Below are 17,385 nucleotides of genomic sequence, written 5' to 3'. Positions count from 1 at the left end.
CTTTCCCCCTTACATTTACATTTAGTTTTTGTATTTATGTGAGCATCTGTTTGTATAACTGTATGAAGCAGGAAAAAGAAAGAAATGACTATCACAAATCATCAGTCCCTTTCCCCCTTTTTCTTTCTGTCTCCCTCCCTTGCTGTCTCATCCTGGATGTCTCATTTCAGTTCTTGATTTCTCTTGTGCTCCTGTGCTCTTCTGGTAGTTTCTGAAGTCAACCTAAAGGACTGACTGGTGAATGATTTACCTATAAAAGGGTCTCAGACTCACTTGTATATGTTTTTTTTTTTTCTTTTTCTCTACGTTAACTGATAATGTTAAATATTCTTTGCCCCCCCCTTTCCAATTTCTTCTTTTATTGAAGTATAGTTGATATGCAGTACTATATGTTACAAGTGTACAATATAGTGATTGACAGTTTTAAAGGCTATGTTCTGTTTATTATTATAAAATATTGTATACATTCCCCATGTTGTACAGTATATTCTTGTAGTTTATTTTATACCTAACAGTTTGTACCTCTTAATCTGCTACCTCTAAATTTCCCCTCTAAATTTCTCCACTGATGGCCACTAATTTGTTCTGTGTATCTGTGAGTTTGCTTCTTTTTTGTTATGTTCACTTGTGTGTGCTTTTTTAAAAAAGTTTCCATTGCTTTTAAGTGAGATTTGAATCAAAAACTCAGAACTCAGTTAATGGTTTACAGAGTATTAGGAACTGTACATTATCCAGAGCTTTTTGTCTAACTTAAAGTATAAGATTTTATAACTTGGTGTATAGCATAGTGTCCTTAGAACATAAGAAAACTTTGTCAGATTTCATATATGTACATGGCTTTATTTCCATTTTTGAGAAAATATTCCTCAGAAGTAGTGTGAACCCTGAAACCCAAAATGCAAGCCATTACAGATGTGTCTCAAATAGAAGTTAAAATAAGATGAAAAAAATGAAGATTAACTTGGAGATTATTCACCTTACAGAAGGTGTATTTTATGTGTGTGTATGAAGTGAAGTGAAAGTTGCTCAGTTGTGTCCGACTCTTTGTGACCCCATGGACTATACAGTCCGTGGAATTCTCCAGGCCAGAATACTGGAGTGAGTAGCCATTCCCTTCTCCAGGGGATCTTCCCAACCCAGGGATCGAACCCAGGTCTCCTGCATTGCAGACAGATTCTTTACCAGCTGAACCACCAGGGAAGCCCATGGGTGTGTGCACGTGTGTGCGTGCATAGGTGTGTGCTCAGTCGTGTCTGACTGTTTGTGACCCCATGCCAGGCTCCTCTGTCCATGGCTTCTCTGTCCATGGGATTTTCTAGGCAAGAATTCTGGAGTGACTTGCCATTTCCTCCTCCAGGGGATCTTCCTGACCCAGGAATTGAACCCACATCTCCTGTGGTTGCTGCATTGCCAGGTGGATACTTTACCACTTGAGCCACGAGGGAAGCCCGTATGTCATAGTGTGTGTGTGCACGCATGTGTGTGTGTGGCCCATATGTCATAGTGTGTGTGTGTGTGTGTGTGTGTGTGTGTAGCTTCCCAGGTGGTGCTAGTGGTTAAAGAACCCACCTGCCAATGCAGGAGACATAAGACACACAGGTTCGATCCCTGGGTGGGGAAGATCCCCTGGAGGAGGGCATAGAAACTCACTCCAGTATTCTGGCCTGGAGAATCTCATGGACAGAAGAGCCTGGCAGACTATGGCTCATAGGGTCGCAAATCTTTGGACACGACTGAAGCAACTTAGTTCACATGCTCGCAAGGTGGTTTTTAGAAATAATCAAGATATATCAAATAAGGTGTTTCGAAGCTGTATACACATAATTCCAGTGAGGGTTATTAGCAAGATATTGTATAATTTAACCAGTACTACCAGAAGTGGTCAGTAGAGGGAGCAAGAGGAGTTTTTAGTAACTTTCTGTTGGTTTTATTTCTGGTTTGTGAACTCAAAAAAGAAGAGATGAGTAGAAGCCAGGATGAACCTCCTCACGAGCTTGAAAACCAGTTTATACTGCGTCTGCCTATGGTAAGAAACCCTTGTATCTCAGAACAAATATCGTTAGTGCCTAAGTATTAGCTCTGCTTGGATTCTTAAATATTTCTCTTTATTTAAGATAGGCTATAAAACCAAGAACATTTGTTTCCCAGGAGTTGTGTTCTATTGGCAGTTCTATCCCAGCATGTACTCTTTTAAGCAGTATTTCTTTCATCCTGCACATGCCACTTATCTTCCTGGTTGATTTCCTGGCAAACGGGTGATGGACTTAGTCACTTATCACCGATGCTAAGAGCTTTGCTCACTGGACAGCCAAGACAGGATTCTTCTAAAATAGAGTTCTTTTCTGTCACCTCAAAAGGGGAAGTCGAGTGTTCAGCACTGTCTCCTCAGATTCATCACCATGCGAGGCTGTCGAAGCTCACTTCAACATTGTGTTAGGGTTTCTTTCCCCAGTTGATACCTGTGTTCAAGTATTATTTAGTCTAAGAAAGGTATAGTAAGGATGGGCTTCAGAAAGGTATTTCCCCACTTAGGGTTAATTAATATACCCTATAATTAGTCAGACATGACTGAGCGACTGAACAACAACAACAAATATACCCAGTAAACTGCAGCTAAGCCTTCCCTTAGCAACTACAACTGAAGGGTAACAGTGAAAACCAGGAATGTATAGCTAGGAGAAGGTGTTATCTGTAGCTACTAAGAGACAATAGTGAGATTAGAGTCAACCTCTTACTAACCTGACTTCACAGTGCACAGTATCACATGGCACTCTTCCTAACGTGTGAGAAGTTTAAGGTTTTATTTAAAGAAGGACTGTCTCTGACATACCTTTGTATTAGCTGCTAAGTTGACAGTTGATCCTTCTGATTTCTCAATTTACCTCCTTTTTAGGAACATGCTTCCACTGTCAGAAAGATGGTGCATTCTGGAAGTTCCTCCATGAAGAATAAACTAAAAATTGACTTATTTTGTAAGTAGTTAATATCCATTCACCATACATTGAACAGTAATTCATTAATGGATTGCTGTGTGTCAAGCATAGTATTAGATGCCCAAGATGTGGCAAAGAATACAATGTGGTCTCTGCCTTGATGAACTCAGAGACGCTTCAGTCACTCCCATCTCTTCTTTTTTAAGAGGAAAGAAAATAGAACTTGCATAAAACTTGAGGTAATTATCATGGTGTGTATAAGAAAGAACTTGGAGGTCAACTGTGGGATTTATGTACTGGTGATTGTCTCCTAGACACAAGTTTTTCTGACTGCCTAGGGGAATAACAAGTGAATTTACTATTTTTTGTTCATAAAAGTGACATATCTTTATCTCTATAGTATTTATTAGATTTTTAAATACAGAGAGGTATGTGAAGAATAAAATTTAAAATGGCCCATAATCCCACACTCAGGTAGTGTATGACTGATTGTTTCTCTCTCTCTCTCTCTGGCTATTGTACAGAATTTTACCTTTGTGACTTTAACTGGAGATTATAACTTGAGACTTATTAGTACTATCCTAGAATCAACCCTTCCCTTTGAAAACACCCACATTCAGTGACATGATCAAGTGCTCCTAACAGTGTCCAAATGAATGGATTTGCACGAATGAAGTTGGCCTTTCAAGATGAGAATGAAAGATTTACTTCTTCATTCACTTTTACTTCACAACCATTACCAAGAAACTTAATCTACTTTTGATTGAGTGACATAAACTGGAAAAAAAAAGAGCTCCATATACTCCACTTTCTTTGCTCTGGGAAGTTGCTAATTGTGTACCCAATTCTAGCATTATGAGAAATAATGTTTCAATGAAAGACTTGTCTATCCCACATAAGTCTTCATTATTCAAACCATCAGTTTTAAGAGTACATTGGGAAGATGTGAACCTTAATTTTTTTCTACTTTTCTTCAGCTGACACACGTCGTGCAGTTGTTGAGGTAGACAGTGTCTCACTAGCTGCTAAGCTGGTTGATTTGCCTTGTGTTATCGGAAGCCTAAAAACTCTGGATAGAAAAACTTTTTATAAAACGGCAGATGTTTCCCAGGTATGGACAAGCTTTCTTAATCTATTCACCCTCATATCCTTTTAGGATTTCCTTTCTCCCTCCTTTTCTTTCTTTCTTTCAATTCTCCTTTCACCTGTTTGTCATTTCTAATTTCCAACTCAATTGCACAGGAATACAATGTCATGTGCTAGTTTGGTGTTTGATCCATCACTTTTCACTACTTAATTTTACAAATAGCTTTTAGAGCCTCCTGTTTGCCATTTACCATTATTTGAAAAGTATGAACATCTGAGATCTTCGTCTGAACTTCCTGCTAACTCTGGAGGTTTACACTGGTTCTTGTTCATCATCTCTACTGTTGATATTTTGGTTTTCTTTCTAAAGCAAAATGCTAAGATATATCTTTTTTTTTAGCCATATTCCTTCTGCAGTGGTAAGCACTCAAGCAAAAAACAAAACAAAACAAAAACCCCTCAGCGCCCATATGTAGTGCTACTGAGATAGAGAGGGAATGAATATGAGTCTTTGTAATATTTGGTTTTCTGGAAATTCCAAGTAACATTCTCCTTCTGTGCCCCAGGATTTCTGGTGGTAAGAATGGTCATGATCCATTACTAACTGAAGATTTGTAGCCATGGTCAACTTCTTTGTCTTTGTTAAATGTAGATGCTTGTGTGCACTGCTGGTGCTGCTGTTCACTCTTCTTCTGAAGAACCAGTAACCTCTACTGATCTTAAAGCAATCAGGAAAACTGAAAAGCAGAGACAGAAAAAATATACCTGGAAGCATGGCAGTAAGTCAACAACAGTCCCTTGCTCATTCTGGCTAACTACATTTATCTGCTGAGTTCTGATTACTTGTGAGCCAGGGATCTGTTGTCACACTTAGGTATTTGGTTCAGGAGGCATCTAGACACTCTTAAAAGAACAAGTCATGTCATGAGCCTGTAGCTTATAGCATGCGCTTTCTCTGTCCAATTCAGATAGCTATGTGACTAGCATCAATCATATATACATTTCACCACGTTGAATTTATTTCAGTTACCCCACCACTTAAGAATGTCAGAAGGAGAAGGTTCCGCAAAACAACAAAAAAGGTTTGTGGCATGCAATTTCTGTGTCTTCTGGGTGGACTGGAAGAGAATTACGGGGGGTGGGGAGTGAGACAGTCAGTTGGATATTCATTTGTTCACCCATTTATATGTCCAGTAAACATTTATTGAGTGTGAGCAACAGGCCAGGCACTGTGTGCTAACAAATGGAAATATGTAATGAACAAAAACAGACTGGACTCTTGATGAGGCTAGTGTTTAGGAATCTAGATGTGTCATGAATTTGAAACTTCTGCTAATGCTTTCAAACATTTCCAACTTTTCTTATTTTAAAGTGAACTCAGCCAGAACCTGAGAATTGGGAAATGTGGTTGTATTTCTAACCTTACCTCAGATTTGTAGAACCCTGGGAAAACTACAAGAGTACTATGCCTTGGCTTCTTTTTTAATTAAAATTTTTATTTTGAAATAATTGTAGATTCACATGCAATTGTAAGCAATAAAAAAGAGATACCATGTACTCTTGACCTAGTTTTTCCCATTGTAACTTTTTGCAGAACTATAGTACAACATCACAAACAAGAAAGTGAGATTATCATTATTCACTAATCTTTTTCAAGTTGCTCCAGTTTTACTTGTACTCCTCTGTATGTGTGTGCATGTGTTTGTTGTTGTTGTTTAGTCACTAAGGCATATCTGACTCTTTGCAACCCCATGGACTGTAGCCTGCCAGGCTTCTCTGTCCAAGGGATTTCCCAGGCAAGAATACTGGAGTAGGTTGCCGTTTCCTTTTCCAGAGGATGTTCCCGACCCAGGGATCGAACCTGTGTCTCCTGCATTGACAGGCAGATACTTTACCACTGAGCCTCCAGGGAAGTCCTTGCATGTGTTTAGTTCTATGCAGTTATCCCATGTGTATGTTGGTGTATCTACCTACACCGTCAAGATACCAAACAGTATTGTCACCACCAGGATCCCTCATCTTGCCCTTGAAAGCTACACCCACCTCCCTCCAACCCCCACCACCAGGCTCTAACCCCCGCTAATCACTAATATGTTCTCTATTTCTATAATCTTGTCATTTTAAAAATGTCATATAAGTGGAATCATACAAAGTATAACATTTGAGACTAGCTTTTTTTCCCACTCAGATTAATTCCCTTAAGGTCCATGCAGACTGTTGCATATATGACTAGTTCCTTCCTTTTTATGGCTGAGTGGTAGGCTGTGTTATGAATGTACCATAGTTTGCTTAATTGTTCACTCATAGAAGAACATCTGGGCTGTTTACAGTTTTTGACTGTTATAAATAAAGCTGCCAAGAGGTTTTTGTGTGAACATAAGTATTCATTTCTTTGGCATAAATACCCAGGAGTATAATTACTGGATATGTTGCATATTTAGTTTTATAAGAAACTATCCATAGCATTTTCCAGAGTGGCTGCACCATTTTACATTAGCACCAGCAATGTTCACACAATACAATTCTCTCCATTTTCACCAGCATTAGGTGTTGTCGCTAGTTTTTAATTTTAGTCATTCTGATAGATGTGTAGTGATCTCACTGTGGTATTTGCTTTTCCCTCATGGCTAAAGATGTTGAGCATCTTCTCAGGTACTTGTTTTCCATCTGTATGTCCATTTCAATGAAGTGTCTGTTCATGCCTTTTGTCTGTTTTCTAAATGGATTGTTTTTATTGTTGAGTTTTGAGAAGTTCTTTTTTATATTCTAAATACTAGTTTTCTGTCAGACACGTGGTTTGCAAATATTTTATCCCAGTCTGTAACTTGTCTTTTCAACTTCCTCACAGGGTCTTTCAAAGAGCTAAGGATTTTTGTTTGATGAAGTCCAATTTATTGATTTTTTTTCTTTTAAGGATCTTGTTTTTCATGTCCATTATAAGAACTATTTGTCTAGCCCAGATCCTGAAGATTTCTCCTATTTTTAAAAAAAGTTTTACATTTAAGTTAGCAATCTATTTTTGTGTTAATTTTTGTACTTGAGGGTTAGTTCAAGATTCTTCTTTTTTTTTCTTTGCATGTCCAAAATCTCCAGCACTGTTTGTTGAAAAGGCTGCTCTTTGTCCATTGTATTGCTTCTGCACCTTTGTCAAAAATAAATTGGGCAAAAAAAAAAAATAAGTTGGGCATATTTGTGTGAGTTTTTTTCCTGGGTTCCCTATTCTGTTAGACTAATCTGTGTGTTGATCACCAATTCCACAATGTAGCTTTGTAATAAGTCTTGGAATCAGGAAGATTTATTTTATTTTTTATTCAAGATTATTATAGCCATTCTAGAGCCTGTACCTTTCCATATACATTTTAGAATAAGTTTGTCTTGTATTACATGTATTACATATATTACAGAAAACTTTGTTGGAATTTTGATAGGAATTGCATTAAACCTATAGATCAGTTTGGGAAGAATTGATAGTTTTACTATGATTAATCTATGAACACAGTTGCCTTGGCTTTATACTGTTAAGTGTAGAGCATCTATTTGTCTACTAAATAGAAAACTACATTAAGAATGGGTCTAGAACTCTTTAAACTTTAGTAAAATAGAACAATTTTAATATAACTTCATCATTTACTGTGTTCTCTTTCATAGCTTCCTGATTTCAAACCAATTGAAGAAATGGACCTTTCTGAGGTAGACAAAGCATAATATAACCTTATTGTTTACCTATAGTGGATTTTATTTTGCAGCTTTTAATTTCAAACAAACCCCCCAAATTATCAAGTTTACTTTTGAGGCTTCCTTCTCACCTGTAACCCCCACTCCCATACACATGGACTGAATTGGATTCACTGAAAAATGAAGAATTCATTGTTTAATGTTTGACAACTCCTAGAGCAGAAGATGCAATTTGGTCAGTAATCTTGGTATCTTAATATGCTTCTTTTCTGTGATACTTATTTTAAAAAATTTTCTTGGAAGCCAGAGTTCACTTTTACCAAAAGTTTTTTGCAATTGCTTATTCCCCCTCAAAGTTCTAATTTCTATTTGTGGCATGATGAATTGGTTGCCATGGAGATAATTGTCTAAAGCTGGATTTAAGGGAGAATGTGTGGCTAAGGTCCTGTTTTTTATAGGAAACTCTCTAATAAAGATGTGGGAAAGTAGAATCTGGGAATTTGGGTCTTTACACAAAATTACTTCTAAATAGCAAAAAATCGTAGTTCTTTGCTAGTAAGGGTCAATGCAAATAATTAATAACTGAGACTTAAGGGTGATACTTCTGAGAGAGTCTTTAATATAGAGTTGCAGATTGAAAAGATTAAATGTCTCAAGTAATTGGGAAAAATTAAGCTTGCTGTACAAAAATATAGACCCTGATCAAAGTTTTCTTCATAAATAGCATTGTTTAAAGTAGAAATTTGATTGGATGTATCTTAAAAGAAGCCTAAATTTTTGAATTCATTCATATGTAGGAAAAGGCCATTCCTGCAAAACACAGGGTGTTAAATGACATTACTGGTATTCCTTCTTTCCCTACTCTGGTTCAGCACATTGAATCTCCTGATGTGGAAAAGGAAGTGAAAAGACTGCTGTGTTCAGATGCCGAAGCTGTCAGTGCCCGTATCCTTTTATACTAAATATTTCCTGTGCAGTTTGTTCCACCCCAAATGCACTTGGTGACAAGCCCTCATTTCTGGTATTTGTGTGCTGACGTTAATGTATAGAACTTAGAATTTGGGGTAATGTTACTTTCTAGCTAGGAACAGTACATTCATATAATAGAAATCATTTACTTGTGTAATTCAGTATAAAACACTTATCCATACTAGGAATCCAGCTACAAATGGCCTGAAGTTGGACTAAATTAAATAGCACTTTCAGACAGAGAGCCTTTTCCCTTTCAACATTGCCTTCTTTCTTTCTGCCTTTTCCTTGACTTCCTCCCCTTTTAGGGTGGGAGGTCATTGCTGACGGTGATACCAAGGAAATAGAATGTCAAGGCTCCATTCCTAGCTATGCGATAGCCTCAGGAATGAGTGACTACAAGCAGGGTCCTACCTTACCAGGTACGATAATAAAAGCAAAGCAGAAGATTCAGAGAGAACAAGTATTGACTGTGTGTCGGCCCATTCTCCACAGACTCACAGGCCAATCACAAAAAAATGGATGCCTTTACCCTTCTTGGCTCTTATTAGTCCCTCAAGTTAAGGGGTTCTAATATTGGGGTTCTAATATCCCATCCATCACTGCTATTCTAAAATTCCTATGGGCCCTTGGGTTGTCTAAATATTTTGATCATTGAATACATGAATAAATCTTACACTGTTTTGTATTTTCTGTCCTTGTTTTATAAAGGGAATCATCTTCCTGTGAGAAAAATTATTTATGAAATTCATTGGTTGCCCAGTAAACTTGAGGGGGAGGATAATTGCAGCTGGAGTGGGAGTCATTTGAAAAGCTTCAAATGTTTTCACCTTCCTCTTTTTTAAAACCCTTAGAATATTATGTGCTTCAGGAGATGCGCAATGATTCTAGCAATAACACTGAGGATGATGAGGAGGAGGACAATGATGAAGAAGAGGAGGAAGATTATTATGACGAGGATATGGAAAGGGAGCTACAGGCCAGGTTCATTGAATATGGCCAGTATGAGGCAAAGGAGGGAACCAGCTCAATGGGTAAGTTAGAGGGAAAAACAAAAGGGTGGGACACAGTGGGTGCCAGTATTAAAGACTGACTTTGAACTTGCATTAGATGCAAAGTTAAGTTTGAGAAATTATTGCTCAAATATGTACTGGAGTTTTAGTTGATTTGGACTTTGGTCCACTAGTTTAGGCCTTGTGTAGATACCTGAGGTTTTTGTCTATCTGTGTTAGTCATGGAAATTCAGAAGCACACTCAATACATGGAGAAAAAGCTCAATGAGATTCAGCGCAGGGCACAAAGACAGGAGGAGCTCATCAGGAAGGTGGAAAACCTGACACTCAAGGTAAATTCTTGTTGGCTGGTATAAAGATATCTTGATATCTTACTTTCAAAATCCCATCTCTGTGTTTTCCACTCATCTCATCTCTGTGCAACATTCTAGTTCACTCATGAACCTGAGCAACCTCTTTAGAAATCCCTAATAAAAGATAGCTGTATTTTGTTTTACCTGAGTGATTTTGTTCATCTTATATAAGCATTTGGGGGAAGGGACCAGCAGACTTGAAATAATAATTGCCAATATTGAACATTTAACAATGTGAAAGGCATACACAGAGCTAAGCATTTACATTTCATCTTGACATCCCTGTAATACAGGTACTATCACTATTCCCATTTTATAGATAAGAAATTGAAATTCAAAGAAGTTCAGTAATTTGCCAGGGACCACAGTAAGTGGTAGAGCATAGACTGAATCCTATTGCTTTGTACCAAAATGTATTCATTGCAACAAAAGAGAATTAAAGTTAATTTTTAAATTTCATGATGCCTGCTTGAGTAAGAATTAATATCGTGCTTGAGTTTTACTAATACAAATTAATGCATATTTTAATGCATATTTTATTAATACACATTTCAGCAAAAGGAAAATGTATGTCTAGGCCATGTTTCTTCCCCTTTTATAGTGAAGGAAATTATGAAGCATTCGGGGAATTTCTTGCCAGATTTCTTTTTCTGTAGAGCTTTTGTCATTGAAGGGGAGAAACTTGATACAGAACTGTACTTATTCAGAGTGTTGTCCTTCAGAATAACCAAGTGAGATAATAGATGTGGACATACTTTGAAAGATACAGATATTGTGATTACTGTTGCATGCAGTATTAGTTAAGAATGATAATAGTCTGTCCGAGTGCAGGGGAATGAAAGAGTCAGCAACAAATTCCAGGCCAGCTTTTTTTTTTTTTTTTTTGGTTTTTTTACTCCTGATTTTATTTTTTATTTTATTTTATTTTTTCATTTATTTTTATTAGTTGGAGGCTAATTACTTTACAATATTGTAGTGGTTTTTGTCATAGGCCAGCTTTTTAAATGGTTCGCTACAGTCAAAGGATTTGTGCTAAGCTAGAGAAAGGTAACATGGAGGCATTCCAACTGTTTGTTTTAGGGCAAGAAAAAAATGTTGTGTAGGGTCAAAAAACCAAATCACATGGCCCTATAGTTGGAGAGCATAGTTTTTATACTCTAAATCCTTTTTAAAATTTTTTTATTGAAGTATAGTCGATTTACAGTGTTGTGCCAGTCTCTGTTTCACAAAGTGTTTCAGTTACACACATATAGACAGTCTTTTTCTAAATCCTTTTTAAATGTCTTTTGTTACAACAGACAGTTTTTTTTTTATCAAATTATTTGCCAAACTCTTTGTCTCTCTTGATTCTCTTTTCCTTTGAGACTCAGCATTCATCATTTATATGATTTGCTTTCCAGAATCATTTACAGTCTGTGCTGGAGCAGCTTAAGTTACAGGAAGAAGAAAAAACTGAGCAGGTGATAATGTGTTTTCACATCAACCAGAAAATTATTTGTTTGATACAATAAATTATTTGTTTGATACAAAGAATCCCCCAATCTCATTTCTGGCTGTTCTTTTCATAGAAATAGTAGTGGCCCAAATCTTCTAAATGAAGGTAGCATATTGAAACAAAGCCTTTGTGAAAATTCACTCATTCAGCAGGTATTAAATGCCTATTAAGTGAAAAGCACTGGATATACACACAGTGTTGAATAAGACAGATACAATACTTGTCCTAATGGAGTGAACAGTCTAGCAGGGAAGATCAACAGTAAACAAATTATAATACAAATATGAAGGTGCAAATAATAAAGAAGAGCTGTGAAGGAGAGTCAGGGGTGTGCTTTGAATAAAGAGAGTCCTGAATTAAATTGGGAGGGGGGATCATAATCAGCCTTTCTGGGGAAGTGATATTTAAGCTGAGACCTGAAGGGTAAGTCCAAGCAAAAAGGATATGAAGAGCTTCTTGGGTGGAGCATATGCCAGGTCCCACATTGGAAAAGAGCTTGGTCTCTTTGAGGACCTCTGAAGAATTTAAAGCAAGGAAGAGACTTTATTTAAAGCAAGGAAGTGACTCAACGCGAGGTTGGTGAAGTATGCAGAGGCCATATTGTATGGTCCCTTGCAGGCCATGATAAAGAGGATGGGTTTAGTCTTAAAAATGCAATGGAAAACCTTGGAGAGTTTAAAGCAAGAAAGTCACATTTAATTTAGAAGTTTTAAAGATCCCTTTGATTATTGATATCTGGAGAATGGATTGTGGGAGGACAGGACTAGAAGCTGAGAGGGCAGTTAGGAGACTGTGCTGTAGTCTAATAAAAGATGACAGTAACTTGAAATAAAGAGGTGGAAATGGAGATAGAATAATTATTTTTTCTTTTTTTACTGAAGTATAGTTAACTTACAATGTTATATCAGTTTCAAGTGTACAGCAAAGTGATTCAGTTATATTTGTGTGTATGTGTGTGTATATATATATATCCATCCATCCATCACGTGCTCAGTCATGTCTGACTCTTTGTGACCCCGTGGACTGTAGCCCACCAGGTTCCTCTGTCCATGGATTTCCCAGGCAAGAATACTGGAGTGGCTTGCCATTTCCTGCTGCATGGGATCTTCTCGACCCAGGAATTGAACCCGAGTCTTCTGAGTCTCCCACATTGCAGGTAGACTCTACCGCTGGAGCCATCTCTTTTCAGACTCTTTTCCATTATAGATTATTATAAGATACTGAGTATAGTTCCCTGTGCTATACAGTTGGTCCTTGTTGTTTATCTATTTTATATATAGTAATATATATAATTTTTATTCTTTACCACTGAACCACCAGGGAATTATATATATTATATAATTATATATATTATATAATTCCCTGGTGGTTCAGTGGTCAAGAATCCACCTGCCAAGCAGGAGATGTGAGTTTGATTCTTGCCTGGGAAATCCCATGGACATTGCAAAAGTCAGACACGACTTAGCTACTAAACAGCAACAAACACGTATATGTTAATCCCAAACTCCTAATTAATTCCTCCCCACTCTTTCTCCTTTGGTAACCATAAATTTGCTTTCTATGTCTATGGGTCTATTTTGTTTTGTATATAAGTTCATTTGTACCATTTTTTAGATTCCATGTATAAGTGATACGATATTTGTCTTTCTCTGGCTTACTAATACTTCACTTAATATGATAACCTCTAGATCCATCCATGTTGCTGAAAATGGCATTATTTCATTCAGAAAGAATATATATATTTGTAAAATGCAATAAAATGTTTTATAACTTTTATTGGGATATAAATTCTTGTGCCATACAATTCACCCATTTAAATTGTACAATTCAGTGACTTTTAGTATGTTCACAGAATTGTGCATTCATCACCACAATCAATTTTACATTTTCATCACCCCCAAAAGAAACTTGTACCCATTAGCAGTCACTTCCCATGTCTTCTGACCCTCCCACACACTCCATACCCATCCCCACCCCCCAGCTCTAGGTAAGCACTAATCTTCTACTAGCCTACTTTGCCTATTCTGATTATTTCATATAAAAGGAAATATAAAATACATGGTCTTTGTGTCTGGCTTCTTTCACTTGGCATAATGTTTTTCAATGTTAACCATGTTGTGGAATGTATCAGTACCAGATTCTGTATTATGGCTGAATAATATTCCATTGTACAGATATACAACATTTTGTTTATCCATCAGTTGACACTTGGGTTTTTTCCACCTTTTTGTTATCATGAATAATGCTGCTATGAACATTTATATATGAGAGAATATATTTTAAAGTTAGAATTGATGGGACTCAGGTCAGTTTCTGAGCACTGAAGGAGAAGGGAGCGTTAAGGGCATAGGCTTGATTTCTAACTTGAAAGACCATTATTTAAAGTCCCAAAAGAGTGAGCAGAGTGAAGAGAGAAGAGGGCAGTGTGGGATTAGTGAAGGTCAAGCAGCTGTACAGAAATGTATGCTGGTTCCAGCACTATATTGTTAAGAGTAGGATAATGGTTTTAAAGAGACTGGTGGTCTTATTATGAGGATGGACTTAGCATGGGGCTCTTTTTAGTTATTTGTTTTTGGCTGCCCCATGCAGTTTGGGGAATCTTAGTTCCCTGACCAGGCATTGAACCTCAGCAGTGAAAGTGCAGAGTCCTAACCACTGGACCACCAGGGAATTCCCTATCATGGGGCTCTTAAGGTAGTGATGCCATTCCCCCATGTCCATCCCCATACCAACAAGGTCAGGAAAACTCTCATGTTCTGTATATGCCCTTCCCCTCGGCACATCACTCACCCAAGTACTGCTTATATATAACCATGTGAATGGTTAATGCCACGATTGCTTTAACACCCATTAAACATCTTTATTTTCCTCCATATAAGTAGTTAATATTGGGGAAGTGCTATTTTCAACACAGAACTATTGCTGTACTCTTTATTTGCTTAGAGTCTTTTGTGTGCTGTGTGCTGAGTTGCTCAGTCATGTCTGACTCTTTGCGACCCCATGGACTGTAGCCCACCAGGCTCCTCTGTCCATAGGGATTCCCCAGGCCAGAACACTGGAGTGGGTAGCCTTTCCCTTCTCCAGGGGATCTTCCCAACCCAGGGATCAAACACAGATCTCCCACATGGCAGGCAGATTCTTTACAAGCTGAGCCACCAGGGAAGCCCTTTGTGTTAGCTCATTTATTCAACACAGATTTATTGGGTGCCTACTTAAAGTTAGGTTCTGCAGGGAACTACAAAATGCTTATGACACAATCTCTGTCTCCAGTTGGGGAGAAGTCCGTAAGAGGTATAGGAATTTAAAGGAATGAGAGCTCACTTATGTCCATGGAGATTAGAGAAAACTTCATAGAGAGATGGTGTTTAGGGCCTTAAGAGGTGGGTAGGGTTTTAATAAGCTTCCCAGGTGGCCCAGTGGTAAAGAAATCAGCCTGCCAATGCAAGAGACTAGGGTTCGATCCCTGGGTCGGGAAGATTCCCTGGAGCACAAAATGGCAACCCACTCCAGTATTCTTGCCAGGAACATCCCATGGACAGAGGAGCCTTTGTGTCCATGTGGTCACAAAGAGTCAGACACGACTGAGCAACTGAGCACACAGACACAGGGTTTAATAAAGAAATAGAGAAAAAAGGCATTCTGTATAGAAAGTAGCATGCACAATGGCTCAGAGGTGGTGATGCCAGGCTTAAGAGTTTAGATTTTTGGTGTAGTTCATAATAAACCTTAAAAGCTTTTTCACCTGGAGAGTAACTCAGGAAAATTTTTGTGCCAGAAGTATGTAGGAGAAATTGAGGTAGGGAAAGATTAGAGGAAGATGCAAGTGATAGAAGGAATCGGAACTTAAAAGTTGGTTGGCACTGTTCTTTTTAACATTTTAAGACTAAGTAAGATAACCTTATAAATGCCAAATGACAGTCTTTCCATTTGGTTTATATAAGTAAATTCTAGATAAAGTAATGGGACTTAAGATTTCAGATGAATTTTTCATGTTTTTTCTCCCTCTCTCTACAGCTCAATTATCTACAGGAAAAACTGAACTATTTCCTGAAGAAGTGAGGAGAGTCTTCAACCTGGCACCCAGGCCTTCAATTCACCATCCAGACTGAAGTCTAGATAAACTGTGCCTGTTTCTTTTCCTTTCATTGCCTTATGCCAAATCATTTGTATTTGCTTCTCTGAACCTTTTTTTTTTTTTTTTGCTAGTTCTGTAGGACCTGAAGACCCAGCTCAACTATGAGACTTGGCTTCTTTTCATAAAGTTTTAAGAATTACTTAAATGCTTCTCTACTATGGTGCCATCAGATAATTTGGCCATGCTTGCCAAAGGGAGACAGTCTTTTATAACTTGAAGGCTATATAGCCAGTCTGCATAGATTTTAGCTTTTCTGCTTGTTTCAAATATTTACTGAAACAGAACAAAGTCAAACCATTTCTGCCAAGTGCTAGAACCCGCCACAGTGAATTTAAGTGCCTACCTGGCAGCAGTTGATACTAAGTTGTGAGGTGTCTTTGTTCAGGCATTAGCAGCTGCTTTCCTGCTCAGGGGACATTTCTTGCTGCCACCATCTTCTTTCCACTGTTAATATTTTTAGAATTGTGCCTGGTTGTTATTTGGCAGCTATGGGAATAGTTAGAGCAGAGGTGAAATTCTGAGCTGTTATCCTTATGCTGAGTCTCGTCATCCTAACCCCCAGCAGAAAAGGTTAGGAAAAAACAGATAGATACCTGTGACTGTTCCCTGATAGCCTACTGGTTAGGATTCCAGGCTTTTCACTGGCGTGGCCAGGGTTCAGTCCCTCGTCTGGGAACTCCTGCAAGATGCATGGCCCAAACCAAAAACAAATGCCTGTGAAAACATCCTTAAAAACCCTGGGCCAGTTCATTTTTTTCCAGCTGTGTTAAGATTTTCTAGTCTGTGTTTTTAAGCAATAAAATTCTTTAAGTGGATTACTGTTACTTTATTAAAACAGTTCCCATGAGAAGTACATTCAAATCCAAAAGGAAACTGGCGAGACAAGCAATACATTCTACAGTTAGGAAATGACAAAAGATGCTGTCAGCACTGGGGCATCCTTCTAAAGAGCTCTTAGGATGATTCCTAATGAACTAAGCAAATCGTCTCATATTCACAATACATCATTGAGCTTTTGAGTGAAGGTATAGAGAAGTGATAAAAATGGCAGCTCCAATATTTGCACTGAATTATGTTGTAGTTGAAGGAACACAAGGTTAGAACCCTGGCTCTGCTACCTAACTTGGGCAAGTCCCTACATCTCTTAGAACTTCTGTGTCCTTATGTGGAAATTAAGGGTGATAATACTTATCACCAAGAGGCAGCTGAAGGTTTTCTGGAAGTAGCCCAGCTTGACCCAGGTCTGGTCTCAATTGATGAAGTTGGTGCCACTCTAGGAAATGAGCCCCCAAGTTTTCTCTGCCACTTTTAGTGCTCCCATTCCAAGTTGAAAGTAATAAGCCAAGGGCAGAGAAGGGGAAGTCAATATGTATGGGCTGGGCCTGTGCAGAAGGATGAAGATACAAGGAATGCTTGGGGGGAAATGCAGAGAAAAAGTGGGACTAAAGGGAAGGAGAAAATGAAGCCAAGCTTAGGAGAGAAGTTAGAGGACAGTTTGAAAACCAAGATGATTTTTTTTCAGAAACCCAGAATTTAAAAGATGAGAAGAAAGAATAGGGAAAAGGAATTGTCATAGGCAGACGGGGGAAGAGGCAGGATTTGGAAAGAAGGTAGGCCTTTCCAGGTGAAAGATGGCAGAGGACTAGGGCAGAAATATAAACAGTACCCTGGGGACATGGCTGGAGAGACTGTGGCCAGAGAGCACGGCATATATGCCACATGTGGG

General features: G+C 38.1%; 1 protein-coding gene across 2 annotated transcripts; it reads left to right on the top strand.

Moving 5' to 3' along the window:
- Positions 1-1,960: 1,960 nt before the first annotated feature.
- On the top strand, positions 1,961-16,157 carry TAF7L (TATA-box binding protein associated factor 7 like). Of its 2 annotated transcripts, XM_061136916.1 has the most exons (12): positions 1,961-2,026; positions 2,894-2,972; positions 3,911-4,044; positions 4,672-4,798; positions 5,046-5,101; positions 7,668-7,709; positions 8,567-8,639; positions 8,972-9,085; positions 9,518-9,697; positions 9,896-10,008; positions 11,430-11,489; positions 15,539-16,157. In XM_061136916.1, the coding sequence occupies exons 1-12, from the start codon at positions 1,961-1,963 to the stop codon at positions 15,581-15,583; spliced, it is 1,089 nt and encodes a 362-aa protein (XP_060992899.1). In that variant the 3' UTR covers positions 15,584-16,157. The 2 variants fall into 2 exon arrangements, with proteins under 2 accessions (XP_060992899.1, XP_060992900.1); XM_061136917.1 differs by lacking the exon at positions 9,518-9,697.
- The last annotated feature ends 1,228 nt before the right edge of the window (positions 16,158-17,385 follow it).

Source organism: Dama dama, chromosome X (genome assembly GCF_033118175.1).
Source record: "Dama dama isolate Ldn47 chromosome X, ASM3311817v1, whole genome shotgun sequence".
In the NCBI taxonomy this organism is placed as follows: domain Eukaryota; kingdom Metazoa; phylum Chordata; class Mammalia; order Artiodactyla; family Cervidae; genus Dama; species Dama dama.
This window is presented reverse-complemented; position numbering and strand designations above follow the sequence as displayed.

Coding starts and splice junctions, on each gene's coding strand:
- TAF7L (XM_061136916.1), top strand. CDS start 1,961: ATGAGTAGAAGCCAGGATGAACCTCCTCACGAGCTTGAAAACCAGTTT. Junction 5,102..7,667: donor TCCGCAAAACAACAAAAAAG/GTTTGTGGCATG, acceptor TCTCTTTCATAG/CTTCCTGATTTCAAACCAAT. Junction 9,086..9,517: donor GCAGGGTCCTACCTTACCAG/GTACGATAATAA, acceptor TAAAACCCTTAG/AATATTATGTGCTTCAGGAG.